This window comes from Procambarus clarkii, chromosome 9, assembly GCF_040958095.1.
Source record: "Procambarus clarkii isolate CNS0578487 chromosome 9, FALCON_Pclarkii_2.0, whole genome shotgun sequence".
NCBI classification, from domain to species: domain Eukaryota; kingdom Metazoa; phylum Arthropoda; class Malacostraca; order Decapoda; family Cambaridae; genus Procambarus; species Procambarus clarkii.
The window spans coordinates 10,043,892-10,061,759 of NC_091158.1; the positions used below are offsets into that span (position 1 = coordinate 10,043,892).

Sequence of the window (17,868 nt, forward strand, 5' to 3'; positions counted from 1 at the left end):
CTTCCGGTATCTGTGCATGGGGTTCAACATCTGCAAACTACCTCAAGCCCATTATCACAGCAAAAATCTGCTATCAGAACAATAACAAACTCTGCTTTCAGACAACACACAGCTCCCCTGTTTCAATCCTTTAACATGCTAACCATAAATTCACTCCACACATTCTCTTGTGTCAATAACATTTACAAAACCCTTTTCTTGAGTGCAAACCCTGGTCTGAAACTCTTCCTGGACATATGTAATAGAACACATAATCACCACACCAGACATAAATATCTCTTTAATATCCCTATAGTCAAACTTAATCTGTGTAAACACACTATGCAAATAAAGGGACCTAGTCTATGGAACTCACTCCCTAACGAATTGAAAAGCTGTCCAATTTTTGCCTTATTCAAAAATAAAACCAAAAAGTACCTAATTTCATCCTCATAGTTTCCTACCTAGTGCTTTAAACTCTCTCACTATCCAGTGTGAGTTTATAATCTGTATCTGAATCTGTATCCACTATATCTGTATTTTGTGCTACCCAATCCCCCAATTTATGTACCTAAGCCATATAACTTTACCATTGTATTCATTGATATCATCTTTATCATGGTTGTTATATTGAGCGCACATTGTGTGCTACGTAATCCCCCAATAAATATACCTAAGCCTTACAACTTTACCATTAAACATTGCTGTCATCTTATATGTGCTATCAGTGTGCTTAATGTGCCTACTAATCTTGTCATATTACGGGTATCACTCAAGCTATCAATTAAAGCTTTCAATGTGCTTTAATGTACTTTAATATACCTACTAATCTCTCAAATTTTCTTACAATGTACCTGTTAACATTTTATACATTTTCCTAGAAATTACCTGCGTATTATCTATTAGATTAAGGACCTACCAGAAACCCTGTGCGTACTAGTGGCTTCACAAAAATGGAAACACATCATGCTATGTACTCTCATAAACCCAATGTAACTTCTTGTATATAAATAAATAAATAAATAAATAAATAAATAAATAAATTTGTGCGTCACGACCTCTGTGACTGGGGATGCGCTTTGGATTGATCCGGTTTCCCTTCTTCCCTGTTGCAGGGTTCGGGTCTCTTAGGTCATCTGTAAGGTTATTCAGTCTTCCCAGTCTGCAGTCTATCTCTGTGCCCATGACGTTTGTAAGTTTGCTGTGCTTGCTGACGTTTTCGGTAACATGTCTTGGGGTGACATTCGGGCACGGGGTTTTTGCCGATCGAACAGGATCCTGACTGCACGCTACCTCGTAAATGTTCCTGGGCCTAGTCGGGCCTGTGTCGCGTTGGGTTAGCAGTTGCAGTCTGTTGTTTCGACTTCGAGTCGAGGAGCGAGCGCCGACCGCCTCCCGGTTAAGCCTCTTTTGTTTCGTCTTTTGTGATGTAGCTCCGGGGAGCCGAAGGGGCTTCCTCCAGAAAACCAACTTTGAATGTAATGAAACGCCATTTGCTGAGTGAGATCCGAAGGCTCCCCGGCAACCCTCCCTTCCCCAGGTCGGCAGTTTTTTCGCGTGTTTTGACATCCAGCCGAGAACTGGGGTGTGGATAGCCGGGGCGAGGGGTCTGGGGCTTCCCCTTCCCCCTCTCAGGAAGGGGAAAGCTGCGCAGACAAGTGACACATGTAATATCATGCTCGTTTGCTTGTTTTCAATTGGAGAGTTCTGTCCAGTCGTTAGTTTTCAGTAGAAGTTTTAACCAGAATAGGGGGTTTGTTTCGAGGCGCTTACCTTACTGCCCGAAACGCTTTGCGTAATAGTGGCTTTAGGCATTGTATGTACTAGCTCTATCTTTAAAGCCAACAAACTTTGTAAAATCTCTTTATGTATGTACATTACCTAAATAAAAATTATTATTATTATTATTATTATTATTATTATTATTATTATTATTATTATACCTTTCTGGGTGCCTGACCCGGTCAATGGCAGACATAAAATGCTCCAAATCCATGTGCACTTCTATAGGTCAATGCTCCTCGTGTCTCTCTGAGGGGGCCAGGTTCTGACTCGTAGTCCCTGGTAGACCTAGAACTCCATTCACACTGACTGATGCCAAAGTCTAATAATATACATATCAGCCTGGATAGCTCCAGAGGAGCCTTCGAGTCTCGCCCAGAAAAGTGTTTCATTGCATTCAATGCTGTTTTTTTAGAGTGAAACTTAATACTAAAGGGTATACTGTAGTTTACTTTATTTTAGCTTCTTTGGATTTAGGTTAATATTATAATAGCACATTTACAGTATTTAATACTAATAATAGCAACAAAAACAACTGACTTATTGAGGATGAACTATTTACAAAGGGTCCTGTAATGCAGTGGTTTATATCCTTGGCTCACAGCTGAAGGTCCCAGGTTAAATCCCTGGCCAAGACAGGCACAATTGGGCACATTTCCTTTCATCTGGTGCATTTGTTCACCTGGCAGTAAAATAGTTAGTTACCCCAGGAGTTAGGCAACCTTCGTTGGTTACGGGACTTTGATACACCTAAGTATGGATTTCTGTTCCTGACAATGTGAATTATGATTTATCCTGTGGCATAGTGATATGCAGTATTAGGTTACAGCCAAAAGGTCCCAGATTCAGTTCCCACAGCAGAAAATAAGTGTTTGGCCACTATTTCCTTGCATCTAATTATCTAATCACCTTGGAGTAAAAAGGTAGCTGGGAGTTAGGTAGCTGTTGTGCAATGCATCCTGAGGTGGTCAGTAATTGACCTAAGAGTGAATTTGATAAGATTAAGAGGTTTCCTTTTGCCGGGTATGGGAAACTAAATTTAATTGAGCCTTTTGTGGCTCACTCTTGCAGGTATGTTGAATGCATCACAAATGGCCTTTTCTGGTTTTATCCAATTTGGATAGAATGGGAGCTGGGTAAGGCTTCCTTCCACTGGATATGAAAGATGTTCACTCTCTCATGGAATCACAATCTTCTGGCTATGGCTTAATTCTCTCTATGGTCATGATACTGTTTGGTAGTCACTATGTCTCAAGTGGAGCCCATGGGAGCTAATCTCTCTTTCCTCCAGTCAAGATAGTGATACCACACTTGCAGAAATTAGTGTGTGTTTTTTATAGGCTGAATAATTTTGCTTGCTTCCTTGTGACCAGTTCCAATGCAGTTCTTCTCCACTCTTCACACAACATATCGCCCATTTTCTCTATTTACACTAATCCAGGCGCTCTGCTGTTAATCACATGAAATTTTTATGGCAGGTCAATCACTGTAAAGAGACCGACTTTCTGATGCATGTGACACAATAGTTGCTGCAGAGATTTCTGGCTATCTACCAGGTGTCATCTGTGTGGCAACTCTTATAATTTTCTGATATGACTGTTTTATGGAGAAGCTCATGCTTAATATGATTGCTTCATATAGTGGCATTGTTAGAGCCTCTCCAGTTTTGTCCTATGTCAACATACCTGAATATCTGTCCTTAAAATATAACAAAACCTTTCTTTATGCAGTATTATAACCTGCCTGGTCACTAGACAAGGGTCTAGAATTGTCATTGGCGAGGTTTTGTGCTTCACAGTTCTTCAAAGATTTTACCTGCAAAACAATCTTTCTTACTTATTTTAGATATGACCAACAGGGTAAAAAGCCACATAGCACATGGTTGTTGCATCTTGCTTTTTCATGATTTCCTTTGGCTGGTTATATCCTTGCAGCATTATCTGATGGCTTTCATTCATGTGTTCTCTAACAGGCTTTTTATTAATCCTCAGTCAGTTCTGCTATTCAGGTTAAGATTGATCAGCCTCAGGAATACTCAAGAGCTTTTGATTTGAAGGGGTTTACTATCAATAAAGCCTTCTTCTCTGCTGTCCTGCTTGGATATTAGGAATACTACCTTCCTTCATAGGCATAAGATTTATTGTTTGTGACCCCAGTGCACAGCATTGGGCAACTTTTCTTTGTGCTGAATCTCTTGTTTTGGTATATTTATGCTAGGGGACATACTCTTCACCCGAAATCAGCGTAATCCCTCAGGGCTCTACACCATATTAAAGTTTTTTACCATTTTGCTTTACAAAGTTGACTCTTTAGAGAACAACAAATTGCAATACTGAAGCTCACAAAGAAGGTTTCAAGTGAATGTGAAAAGCATCATTTTTAACAAAATTATTCTTCTGCTTACACTCCCTCCCTTGTTTTTTTCCACTTCCATTGTGAGTAAAATTGACGAAGAATGCCACGGAAGCCAGGGTAGTTGGAGAGATCCCTCCTTTGGTAATTACCCAAATGTCAAAACAAAGATAGGTAGAATATCAAAACAAAGATATTTGGAAAGGCTCAAAGACTTTCCAAATGCTTCATGGCATGAAAAGAACTGCCAGGCAGTGTTTTTGCTAACTACCTGTTGATCCACTTAGTCACGTACCTTTGGACACACATGACTTACAGCATAACGTGGTCCATTGCCTAAAGTCTCCTCACATTCTCTAATGGGTTCCTGTACTAGATTTGAGGCAAGCACTGACCAGAATTTAAGTTTTGTCATTCATTCTTAGAAATCATTGCACAGTGGGTTTACATAATAATACTTCATATGAGTATTGACGAATTATTGTATATTGATTTTAAGTTAACATACCAGAGTAATCTAATAGTGCTCGGTTTGGTTAGGGCTACCTGGCATCATTAATACTGGCCATCCTTATTTTTTCAACATTATTATTATTAGTGTTCTTTTGCCTTTAGTAGCTAATATTTTTATTTATTTATTTATACAGAATATACAAGAGTTCTTACATTCTTGTACAGCCACTAACAAGCGTAGCATTTCGGGCAAGTCCTTAATCCTATGTTTCCCAGAATACGACCCGCCAAATCGTTTAACTACCAGGTACCCATTTTACTGTTGAGTAAACAGAGACTACAGATAAGGAGTGACGCCAAGTAAATCCTTCCCACCCAGGATATGAACCCAGGACAAAGCACTCGTGAAAAGCTATTAAAAGCTATTAAAGCTATTACTTTAGTACCTGTAGTTAATAAATCCTACAGTTAGTGGGATTTAACTTTACTGTGAATGTGATTTAACAGTTACTGTAGCAGGGCCAGCCCTATTGACAGTGTGGACCTGTGCTGTTAGGGGCAATCTCTTGTTATTTTTGTGTATTTTTTGTTAGTGCTTTATTTGCAAGAAAAAAAATAAGTATTACTGTACCAGCAAAAGTAGTTTTGGAATTCCACACTATAAATGACATCCGCACATGTAACTAGGAATTCCACTTACTATAAATGATGTTGCCACATTGCCCAGAATCAAGCAGCCTCCCATTAACCAATCAATGAGCAGTCTTGGTCTAAGCCAAGATATACAAATAAAGACCATCTTCAAGAGCAACAGTCAATCAAATAAAATCGAGGCCAAGCACATTGAAAAGCTCTGTACCTCAGGGGACAATCATTGGACCACCACTTTTCCTTTTTCTCATACCAGATCTAGATAAAAATACAAGGCATAGATTCATATAATCTTTTGCAGATGACACAAATATTTGCATAAAAATTATTTTTAGAGAAGACATTGACAAATACAGGATGATATTAATGAAGATTTTGGTTGAGCAGCGGAAAATAATATGATGATAACAGTGATAAATTTCAGATATTTAGGTATGGTAAAAATGAAGACCATTAACAAAATACAAGGTACAAAACACAATCAGATCTATCCAGAGTTGGAAACAACATGTAAAGGATCTGGGAGTAATGATGTCTGATGACTTAACGTTTAGGGAGCATAACCAAGTAAATATAGCGTCAGCTAGAAATATGAAAGGATGGATTATGAGAGCCTTCAAATCCAAGTACAATGCAGATATAATCACGGGATCACAATGGACAAGACTAGGCATGCCTGCTGGCACTCCCAATGAAGGCTATACACACAGCCTTCACTGTGATCTTCATCCCAGCAGCAGACACCCTCCTACAAATGGCCATGAAGACAACTTATTGACAAGACCTTGATGGACAGAACACCAACCCAGCTTCTATACCATGTACATTATGGCATGCATACTGTCTCCGGCCAATCCCCCAGAGAAATTATACACTGTGGATACAGCTCATGTCGATGCACTTTCAACCTGCATTATTTAGTGTGGATGATTAGACCTCATTGAAGTGGATGACTACCCTTGCTGAATGGCTCTATGTAACACCCGGCAGCACTGCAGTGTTTCGCCTCATTGATGCACAACAGACTGTCACTACAGTGGGCACCCTAACCAGCTCACAAGCACTTATCAAGGAGTTTCAATACTAGCATCCAGATAATTGAAGAGATACCAACCAGGACTCTGCTACCACCACTGGTCATTTGGGACCTGGGCTTGTAACTGTCAACCACCCTGTTCATCGATGGGAAACCAATCTGGAGGTGACTGTTATGAGCCAGTAATCCCACCCTGTCAGAGACTGTACTCCTCTACATCTCAAACATCACAACCAACTGCCATTTCCACGTTGGCAGGGCTGCAGCAGTTAGTGCTGTTGCTGCCCTTGACCAAGCCAACCCACACTACTCACTTGGACCTACACAAATGCAGTACATTTGTCTGCACATATGGAGTCCACACCTTGATTAATGACTGCCTCTCTGAAACAGTTTCAATATTCTTTCCTCCTCGCAGATGTTGAACAGCCAACCCTCGGGTTATATTTCCTGTGACACCATCAGCTCATCATCGACCATACGTGTGCAGTACTCCAATTTATCCCTAATGCCCCTGCACAAATTCACAGTTGGGTTCGTTCTCGACTCACAATCTAAAATCCTGGGTTTGAATTCCTGGCAGGACAGAAGTGGTTGGGCATGTTTACTTTCACCTAATGCCATTATTCACCAAGCAGTAAATAGGTACCTGGGAGTTAGGCAATTGTTGTGAGGTTGCATCCTGGGAAAGGTCAGTAGGACCTTGGGGGGACCTCAATACAAGCCTAAAGTATATATATTTATACAGGCTGTTCTAAAGGTAAATTATTAATTATTATCCTGGCTGCATTCCCAGACCTACAGACACTGCTAGAGGAGTTCAAAGATGTAACCCAGCCTGCCTGCCATATTTCAGCCTGGGGTGAAACTCTGTCACTCACCACATCAGCACAGCTGGATGACCTACCTTTGCCAGATTATGGTGCCCGACTCCAGAACAATTGACAGCAACTCATGCAAAATTCGACAAACTACAGAAGGCAGGAATAATCCAACCATCAAACAGCCCATGGGTATTGCTTCTCCATGGTTCAAAAAAACAGCCCCAGGGGAGTGGCACGAATAACAGACACCAATATGTATCCATCAATGACATAACCTCTCCCACTCTACCATTATAACCATAGGAGTGCCAAAAGGCAGCATCTTAGGCTCTCTCCTATTTCTTATATACATTAATGACTTGTTAATTGTTTCTTAACATTCTTAAACATATTATATTATTTGCTGATGATGCAGTACTACCTTCATCTGCTGAAATTCTAACCCACACACTCTAAATAATAGGGTAAATAACAAATTAAAGAGAGTCCGCTCATGGATGTCAACCAACAAATTCACACTAAACATAAGAGACCTACTACAATTTATTTGGAAGCAAATCATCAAATCAAATTCACCTTCAGATAGATGATAGCAACATAAATCATAAAAATGAAGGAAAGTTCCTTAGCCTATACATAGACAAGAGACTAAACTTCAGTACTCAAATACAGCACATACCCAAAAAAGTTTCTAATAATTGTTGGTATATTTTAAGAAATCGGATTTTATGTTCCCCACTCTGCTCATTTTACACTATACTACTCGCTAATCAAACACGGCGTTCATCCACTGCAAACTACCTCAAGCCCATCATCACCCAGCAAAAATCTGCCATCGAAACTATAATAAACTCTGTCTTCAGACAACACACTGCCTCTCCATTTAAATCCCTAAACATGTTAAACATACACTCATTCCACACATTCTCTTGTGCTATGTACACTTAAAAAGAAACTTATTCCTCGATTCTAGTCCTAATTTGAAACTCTTCTTTGATGTAATAGAACCCATGAGCACCACACCAGAAATCTCTGATATTCCTAGAGTCAGACAAAATCGGTGCAAACACTCCATGCAAATAAAATGACCCAGTGTATGGAACTCACTCCCTAATGAATTCAAAAATTGTCCAACCTATATTTTGTTCAAAAGTAAAACCAAAAAGTGCCTAATTTCATCCTCATAGTTTCTCACCTTGTGCTACTAACTCACTGTCTTTTGTGCTACCCACTCACCCAATTTAGGATGTAAGACATGCAACTTCATCAGTATAATCTACTCTATTAATTTGTAATATATTTATTATGTTGAACTCAAATTCTGTTGCAGTGTACCTACTGGGTATTTTTACTTTATAGTATTGGTTACATAAGGACCTGCCTGAAATGCTGTGTGTGTTAGTGGCTTTGCAAGAATGTAACACGCGTACCCCAGTGCAGTACTTTAACAACCAAAGTACCTTCTTGTATAGAAATAAATAAATATATAAATAAAATAAATAAATAAAGCAGATCCCTAAATATCTGCACCCTACTGGATTGCTACTCAATACTACACATACTACCAAGACTTCTCCACTAGATTGGGCAACTCTGCCATCTTCTGAAAGATTGACCTGCTCAAGGCATTTCAACTGATTGATTCCGGTGGAACTTGCAGACATTCCTAAGATAGCAGACACAACACCCTTTGGCTTGTTTGAATTTGTTCATATGTCTTTTGGCTTGCGCAACATGCCCAGACTTTACAGCGTTTCATCAAGCAAGTGGTCAAGGACCTCCCCCTTCTGCTGATCATACACTGACAACTTCTTGGTGGCCACTCATTCACCAGCAGACCATCCATCTACTACATCTCTGGGGTCTGATTACCTGCTTTTGTAACTATAGCCTACAATTAAATTCTGAGAAGTGCATTTTCAGTACCCCGAGCTGGACTTCCAGGGACACCATGCATCAGCAGCTGAAATTTAACTGCTAAGAAAAAAATTAAGCTGTTAAAGAATTCCCACACCCATCTAACCTGAGAAAGTTACAATAGCTTGTTGGTATGGTGAACTTTTACGTCTGTTTCATTCCACATTGTTTGAACATATTGTGACACTTACACAACCTCCTGTGGGATGTAAACATACATCTGGCTTCCATTGGACTTTACTCTGCAAGCCAAGACAGCATTCAGTGACATCAAATGCAAACTCGTGGAGCTTACCTTGCTCATTTGCTCAACATTTGACATCCCCACCAGCCCATCAACCGATGCCTCCAACATAGCCATTGGGGCAATCTTGTATCAACTAATAAGAAAGGAATGGCATCCCATTCCATTGTTTTTAGCCTGATTTTTGCCTGCAGAGGAAAAATACAGCACCTTCCATGGGGAACTCTTCACCTTGTATGAAGCCATCCAGCATTGCTGACACTTCCTTGAAGGATGTTTCACATCCTCGCCAACCACAAACCACTAACGTCTGCGATGACAGCCACGGAAGAGTTTCTCTACCCACAGGTAGTCCACAACTTAGGACATCTCTCAATTCACCACAGACATCTGACTTGTTAAGGGATGCTGACAGTACCGTAGCTAATGCATTATCTCAGCCCACCCAGACATAACACAACCTATTTTGTGAGGTTGATGCTTACAGCATTTTGAGACAGGTGGGATATCCTCCCTTCATACCAAATGCGGGTTAACCCCTTGTTACATACCAAGGTGATCTTTCGTAACATCAAGGACTTTTTATCTTATGTGTTTGGTCAATTTCTCCTATTGTTATTAGGAACAATGTATAGCAGCAGTACAGTATTAATCATGTGGAAGGTGGTAAGGAAGAAAATATAACTACTGTATAGATGAAAAGCTGAAATTGATACAATTTGATATTAGAGCCATTGTTGAGTACAGTATTGTGATACATATGCCCCATGCTTTGGCATTTTAATGAGATTACTTAGTTGCTTCTTGGAATATGTCACTCGCATATCCACTTACTATATAAGTAAATTTCTGTATGCCTTACATTAATAAATATCACTTTAAAATTGTATATTATTTTCTAAATTTCTTGAACAATTCATATATGTTAGCTTATTTCTAGTTTAGAATTAAGTGTTTACATCATTAAGTTAAACATAAATTAACTAAATTATGCTGAAGTCATGCTCAAAATGCATATACTGTAAATGGCTTTATTTAATATAAAATCCCTGTACCTAATAATTAACCACTAAGATGTTATTTACAGTATATTTTTTTAAATACACCTACTGTAATATTATTGCATCAATAACTGAAATTTATGAATTGCAGACGAGTTAAAACTGAAACTTTAACACTATAAATTAATTTCTTCCATGTCTAATACAGTAACTTTAGTTTGATTACACTAATAAGACATTTTTCTTTTCTTTTTTATATTTATATATAATTATAAATATAATTTTTATTGTACAGTACTTAGTAATGTTTGGTACTTTTGCAGTGTACAGCTTATTTTTCTGTAAATAATAATTGTTCTAGTTCTGTATAATGTTCTGTATGATGTAAGCAATATTTGAGGGTGGTAAATATTTTTTCCTATGTATTTGTTTTGCATTTATATTAAAAAAAAAAATTATATGTATATGTTATACTCTAACTTACATTGCTCTAGACACAGTACTTTGAATTTGAAGCCACGCTTTAGGATAATCAGGCACATACCATACCATTCAATTGTATATTTGAACATTTTCACCAATACAACCTCAAGCTGCTTGTAAACACAATCAGAAAGAAATTTAATTTCTAATTTTATAATTCGTAATACAGTACTCCATAATAATGTAATTTTTGTTTTTCATTTTCCAGTGTGCCTTAAGTGACAGAACCAGTGCTTGAAGTGTTCTACTCATAAAATGGTGTCAAATTTGGGAATATTTCCTGTTTGGCAACAGACTTCCCTCCTGTTATACAGTAGCTAACCTTCCTTTTATTTATACATTATGTCAAGTATTTCTGCAATGATTGATGGAAATCTTTTCACATTCTATAGATGCAACACTTCCTTTATGGGTATTTTTTCTTGATGCCTATTTGTCTCATTCCACTTACTGCATTTATTTTTTTGTTCAGAAAAGTATTTCATATACTGTATTTATAAATTACTCTTTTTCTTAATCAGAAACCTTTGTTTTACATAATCTTGTACAGTAAAAGCAAGATTCCAGATATAATTATCACTTAATACAGTATTTAGCCCTATTGCCCAATTTATTGGCATTAAACTTAAATTATAACTAAAAAGTTTGTTTCCTTCACAACTTAAGGAACTCTATCAGCTTTAAAGCTAGCCTTATTATTAATGTGCAAATGTGCACTGTATTTCAATCACTGTTACCATTAAAGATTACTCTTTGTGACTACAGTACTAAAGCTATTTGCTATGAAAATTATACTGTATTTACAATATTTACACTATAATAAATATATATATACATACTGTATATTATATATCATACCTAATAGGCCAAATTGCCTAAAAACCTGAGTTTTTCTGAAATTATATATTTTAAATTTTTTCTGTTAGGAGCCCATTCGGCTTCCTGGAGCTATTGGGCTAATATAGGAATCATTAGACTGGAGCATTAGTCTAGTCTGCCCACTGGGGACCACTAGCCCCACTAGTAGAAGGGGGGAGCCCCAGACCCACCGCGCTGGCGACCCAGCCACTCCAGTTCGTCAGTTAATGTAAACCAGGGCGGACGTCTTCTCTGGCCTCTCTTTCCAAGCAGTGTTTGCCTTCGTAATGTCCTCTGTGGTGGTGTTGCATGTGGTGGCTAGGTGTCCTCAAAAGTACCAGGGATGCATGAGCTTAGGGGCATTCTTCTTTAAGCACCCTGTGAGTACTACCCTTGTGTGTTAAGGTTCTCTTCCCTGGTGCATTCGGAAACCAATTCCGTAGGGGTTTTTTGCTGCTCGGCGCTTACCCCACCCTTGGAGCCAGCTGGGGTTTTGTGGCCCTTGTTTGGCCTTGGGTAGGGATTGGTATTGTGCAAGTAGGGGCATCAAGGTGTTGTGCAGCCTGCCTACCTATGCGGCGGCCGGTTCCTGTTTCCTCTGGGGACATTGTACGCTTGCGGGGTTTTTCTTTTGTTTTTGTTTTCCTTGCCTGGTGGGGGTCTGCCTGGTGTGGTTATAGTTCCACTTATAATATTGGTGGCCCTCCGCTAGGGCCCCCCACATGATTGTACATGTCACAGCAGTTTCAGAGTTTTGATCTCCCCCCACCCCCTTATTAGATTTGGGTCTTAACTGGTTAGCAACACCATGCCAGGGCTTCCTGTAGCAATCAGCCTACAGGCCCTGGAAAACTCAGTCTGGTCTCAATGGACCTAGGGATGCATCTTCCGAGTTCCAGCCCGCCTCGTGCAGGTTTGAAGGTTGCTGTGTGCCCTTGTCTCAGGGTGACAGTCACCGCTTTTGTCTCCGTCATGCTGCATGTAGGGTCAACGACACCTTTGACCCGGAGTCTTGCGAGTCGTGTTCTCTGTTTGTTCTCCAGTATTCTGATGACATTACTATTAGGGTAAAGGCAGCATCTGCATTGCAAAAAAAAAAAAAAGACGACAAGTTGTCTTTTCAATTTCTAGTGTGTGGTTTGGTCTATATATATTATATACTGTATATAATATATATAATATACACACTACTGAAAACTCACACCCCAGAAGTGACTCGAACCCATACTGCCAGGAGCACTCTGCTGGTGTACAGGATCCCTTAACCGCTCGACCAACACGACCGGACAAAAGAGGATGGTAGCCGAGGCTATTTCCATCCCCCCCGCCGGCACTCGGTTGGTAATCTTGGGCATGGTATTTTATCAAATCACCTCATTCTTTGGAGCACACGTGAGGAACACACATGCGAACAAGCCTGAATGGTCCCCAGGACTATATGCAACTGAAAACTCACACCCCAGAAGTGACTCGAAGCCATTCAGGCTTGTTAGCATATATATATACTGTATTAACTATTAACATCAGACAAGGAGAAAGCCTCCCATGCAGGAGACTTCCTTCTCCTGCATGGGCAGTACCCACGTTGGCAATGGGCACACGTCTAGATCCAGAATCCCTTCGTGTAGTAGTGGCCCTCTGCCTTGGTGCCCAAATTCACACTGAATACAAGTGTATTTGCAACACGGTGGAAGCAGACCACTATGGACTGCATATTGCAGAGCAGAAAATCCAAGGGCTGGCATGCAAGACATAACGAGGTCAATGACATCAAGAGGAGCCTTGTCTTAGCTCAGTGCCCAGTGGAGAAAGAATCTCGCATCCTAGGAGGCCAATACCCAGATGACCCCGCACTTTGCCAAAGTGGCATCACAATATACCCCTGGAAGAGGGGCAAACAGTTGGTGTGGGACTACACATGTGTATCCACCCTGGCTGACACCTATGTACGCTTTGGTGCTGATCAAGCACGTGGGGCGGTCAACCACAAGGAAACAGCAAAATCAATCACGTACAGGCGACTGGAAGGTCAATACGCCTTTGCTCCCATAGCCTTTGAGACACATGGCCCCTGGGGTAGGAGTGCCTTGTACACATGGCCCCTGGGGTAGGAGTGCCTTGTACACATGGCCCCTGGGGTAGGAGTGCCTTGTACACATGGCCCCTGGGGTAGGAGTGCCTTGGGATTTCTCAAAGAATTGGGTTCCAGGCTCATTGACATCACCAGAGACCCAAGGGCTGCCAGTTTCCTGTTTCAGCGCCTCAGTGTGGCGATCCAGAGGGGAAATGCCTGCTGCGTCCTCAGTTCCTTTCTGGAAATGGAGGAACTCCAAGAGGTCCATAACCTCTAAACCCATTGTAATAACTAATGTAAATCTTGTAACTTTTAAATATCTAATAAAAACACAACAAAAGATAAAAGGAGGGGGTGGTAGGAGAAGAGCACACAGAAATTGTATTGGAGGAGACCTAAAGATTCCCTCTAATGCGTTATGTGTGATTTCCTCCGAGGCTAAGGGTCCCCTTCTTCCAGCCAGAGGTGGTACTCCCTTCCATAAAAAAAAAAATTATATATATATATATATATATATATATATATATATATATATATATATATATATATATATATATATATATATATATATATATATATATATACTGTATATATATATAATATATAATATTTATTTTCACATTCACAGGTTTCATATCCCTAATAAAAAGAATTGCCCGAAACTCTATGCGTATTAGTGGCTTTAGGTATTGTATGTACTAGCTCTATCTATATATCCAACAGTATGTTTGTAACTCTGCATCTATGTATGTACTTTTCCTAAATAAAAATATTATTATTATTAATTATACAATATATACAGTACAAGTATAATTACTGTAATTGGATAAAATAAACTTTACAAATTAATTATACAAATTATTTACTAAATTAATATAGTACAGCACATGATAAAATTACATTAGATTGCAGAAATTGTAATTTATAGGATGTTTGTACAGTACTTGGTGTTCATAAACAAAACTATTGTAAACAGTGTAAATATATAACATTGGTGTGGCACATGCTTGAATAGCAAATACTGTATCATAGATTTGTCATTCATATTCATATTCTATGTTTCTACAGATGTTAGTTATGTGAAAATATCTTTCCCTAAAAAATTAATAAGCAAATTCAGTTATGAACTATTACTACATACTTTTTTTTGTAATAATTATTATATTTTTTTGTAATGGTACTTTGCAATTTGCATATAAAGTATACTATGTACATAGCTATACAATGATGTACAGTATTATCAATGTGTGCAATTTTGTAAACTCGTGAAATTTTGCTATATAATTATATTGTCCTGTTTTTAATGTTCAGTAGCTCAGTTCAATAGCTTCAGCGCATGTTACTGTCCTTCTCTTCCCTTCACATGTTACTGTCCTCTTCCCTTCACCACATGTTACTGTTCTTCTCTTCCCTTCACCACATGTTACTGTTCTACTCTTCCCTTCACCACATGTTACTGTCCTTCTCTTCCCTTCACCACATGTTACTGTTCTTCTCTTCCCTTCACCACATGTTACTGTCCTTCTCTTCCCTTCACATGTTACTGTCCTCTTCCCTTCACAACATGTTACTGTCCTCTTCCCTTCACCACATGTTACTGTTCTTCTCTTCCCTTCACCACATGTTACTGTTCTACTCTTCCCTTCACCACATGTTACTGTCCTTCTCTTCCCTTCACCACATGTTACTGTCCTTCTCTTCCCTTCACCACATGTTACTGTTCTTCTCTTCCCTTCACCACATGTTACTGTCCTTCTCTTCCCTTCACCACATGTTACTGTTCTTCTCTTCCCTTCACCACATGTTACTGTCCTTCTCTTCCCTTCACATGTTACTGTCCTCTTCCCTTCACAACATGTTACTGTCCTCTTCCCTTCACCACATGTTACTGTTCTTCTCTTCCCTTCACCACATGTTACTGTCCTTCTCTTCCCTTCACCACATGTTACTGTCCTTCTCTTCCCTTCACCACATGTTACTGTTCTTCTCTTCCCTTCACCACATGTTACTGTTCTTCTCTTCCCTTCACCACATGTTACTGTTCTTCTCTTCCCTTCACCACATGTTACTGTCCTTCTCTTCCCTTCACCACATGTTACTGTTCTTCTCTTCCCTTCACCACATGTTACTGTTCTTCTCTTCCCTTCACCACATGTTACTGTCCTTCTCTTCCCTTCATCACATGTTACTGTTCTTCTCTTCCCTTCACCACATGTTACTGTTCTTCTCTTCCCTTCACCACATGTTACTGTCCTTCTCTTCCCTTCACCACATGTTACTGTCCTTCTCTTCCCTTCACCACATGTTACTGTTCTTCTCTTCCCTTCACCACATGTTACTGTAATCTTTTCCCTTCAACTGTTAATACTTCTGAAGTAACAGTTTAAGCGCTGGTTAAAGAGCTCCACATGCTGGTCTGGTTATAATACAACTGAACACAGTAACCACTTGCCAACATGAATGAACAGGAATCCTAGTGGTAGAGTAGGAATTAAAATATGTGAATACAAATAGGGAAACAGTACCAATATTCAATGACATGGCAACAACTGAATATTTAAAATATTCTGCTGTGGAAGTTGTAATTGAAGATGCAGATCATCAATGGAAGAAATATTACTTGCTGTTTTTCCATTTAAGAAACAATACTACTAAACTGTACTATCTAACTTTTAAGTACTAAAACTGTACTATTGAACTTTTTACTACTTCAGCACTTAATTTCTCTTTTAGACCCCTTAAACATTTTTGTATATTTTGTGAATTTAATGACTAAAATTTGTATATTGTGTCAATAAATTGTAAACAATAAAAGTATTCTTGTTTATTGTTCTTTGACTACCATTGACTGATTTTGTTAAGAGCGATAACTAAATTAGATCCTGTGATATGGGAATATTAGATGAACTTGTAGCTAGTTTTTATCTACATTGTGTAATCTTTCATATAGAATAGGGTAGCAGCACATTATTGTATATACCTAAGTTTGTTAATAAAAACAAAAATCTAATACCTGTGTTCTTATCTCACAGGATGGTTAGTCATACATGGAATTGGGAGAAAATACCAGCCTCAACACAAAAACCAATCAACTCTGACTCTGTGAATAATATATATGTGAATAATTCACATATACCCTTATCTACAACAATGTTTAGGAGCTGTGACTCGTCCTCTCACAGACTGCTATATTCTATGGGTATATACTCTCACTTTCTACTCCAAATTTGGACTGTCAGGGCACATATGAGCCAGAAAGACATTATAAATAATTTTTTTAGTGTAGTTAACAAATGGAATGCACTAAGCAGTGATGTGGTGGAGAGAGACTCCATACAGTTTCAAATGTAGATATGATAGAGCCCAATGGCTCTAGAATCTGTACACCAGTTGATTGACAGTTGAGAGGCGGGACCAAAGAGCCAAAATTCAACCCCCGCTAGCACAACTACTCGATGAGTACAAACATCCAGTTCCTCTTCATATTATGAGATGGCATACAGCTTGATTATTTACCATGTTGGATAAAGGTGGTGCTTAAGATGGCTCCACGAGCGGTCATCTCTCATCCTATTACTATATAAGTGGAGGGATATACAGGCATCTATCAACAACCTTTATGTTTCAGGGTTTTCTTCTTCATTTTAATGCTACGTGCAGTTAGGGTTTTCTTCCTGATGGCACGTGCAGTTAGGGTTTTCTTCCTGATGGCACGTGCAGTTAGGGTTTTCTTCCTGATGGCACGTGCAGTCAGGGTTTTCTTCTTGATGGTACGTGCAGTCAGGATTTTCTTCTTCTTGATGGTACGTGCAGTCAGGGTTTTCTTCTTCCTAATGGTACGTGCAGTCAGGGTTTTCTTCTTGGTGGTATGTGCAGTCAGGGTTTTCTTCTTCTTGATGGTACGTTCAGTCAGGGTTTTCTTCTTCTTGATGGTGCATACAGTTAGGGATTTCTTCATCTTGATGGTACGTGCAGTTAGGGGTTTCTTCTGCTTCTTGATGGTACGTGCAGTCAGGAGTTTCTTCTGCTTCTTGATGGTACGTGCAGTCAGGGGTTTCTTCTGCTTCTTGATGGTACGTGCAGTCAGGGGTTTCTTCTGCTTCTTGATGGTTCGTGCAGTCAGGGGTTTCATCTGCTTCTTGATGATATGTGCAGTCAAAGGTTTCTTCTACCTCTAGATGGTACGTGCAATCAGGGTTTTCAAACACATGGTG

The 17,868-nt window shown here is 39.3% G+C and overlaps 2 protein-coding genes across 8 annotated transcripts in view; one reads left to right on the forward strand and one right to left on the reverse strand.

The window, feature by feature from the left end:
- Positions 1–11,561, forward strand: part of LOC123766258 (uncharacterized) — a 125,735-nt gene extending 114,174 nt beyond the window's left edge. For 4 of the 7 annotated variants that reach the window (XM_069321104.1, XM_045755321.2, XM_045755325.2 and 1 more), the window contains exon 6: positions 7,050–8,203. The gene's annotated coding sequence lies outside the window, so the exon portion shown is untranslated. Of the gene's footprint in view, positions 1–7,049; positions 8,204–10,930 lie in introns of those variants that run through there. The other 3 variants (XM_045755322.2, XM_069321105.1, XM_045755323.2) reach the window with 2 other exon arrangements.
- Positions 11,562–17,261: 5,700 nt separating this feature from the next.
- On the reverse strand, positions 17,262–17,786 carry LOC138362794 (histone H1-like protein HC2). Its single transcript, XM_069321353.1, has one exon. It carries the CDS (start codon positions 17,784–17,786, stop codon positions 17,262–17,264), a length of 525 nt encoding a protein of 174 aa, XP_069177454.1.
- Positions 17,787–17,868: the final 82 nt, after the last annotated feature.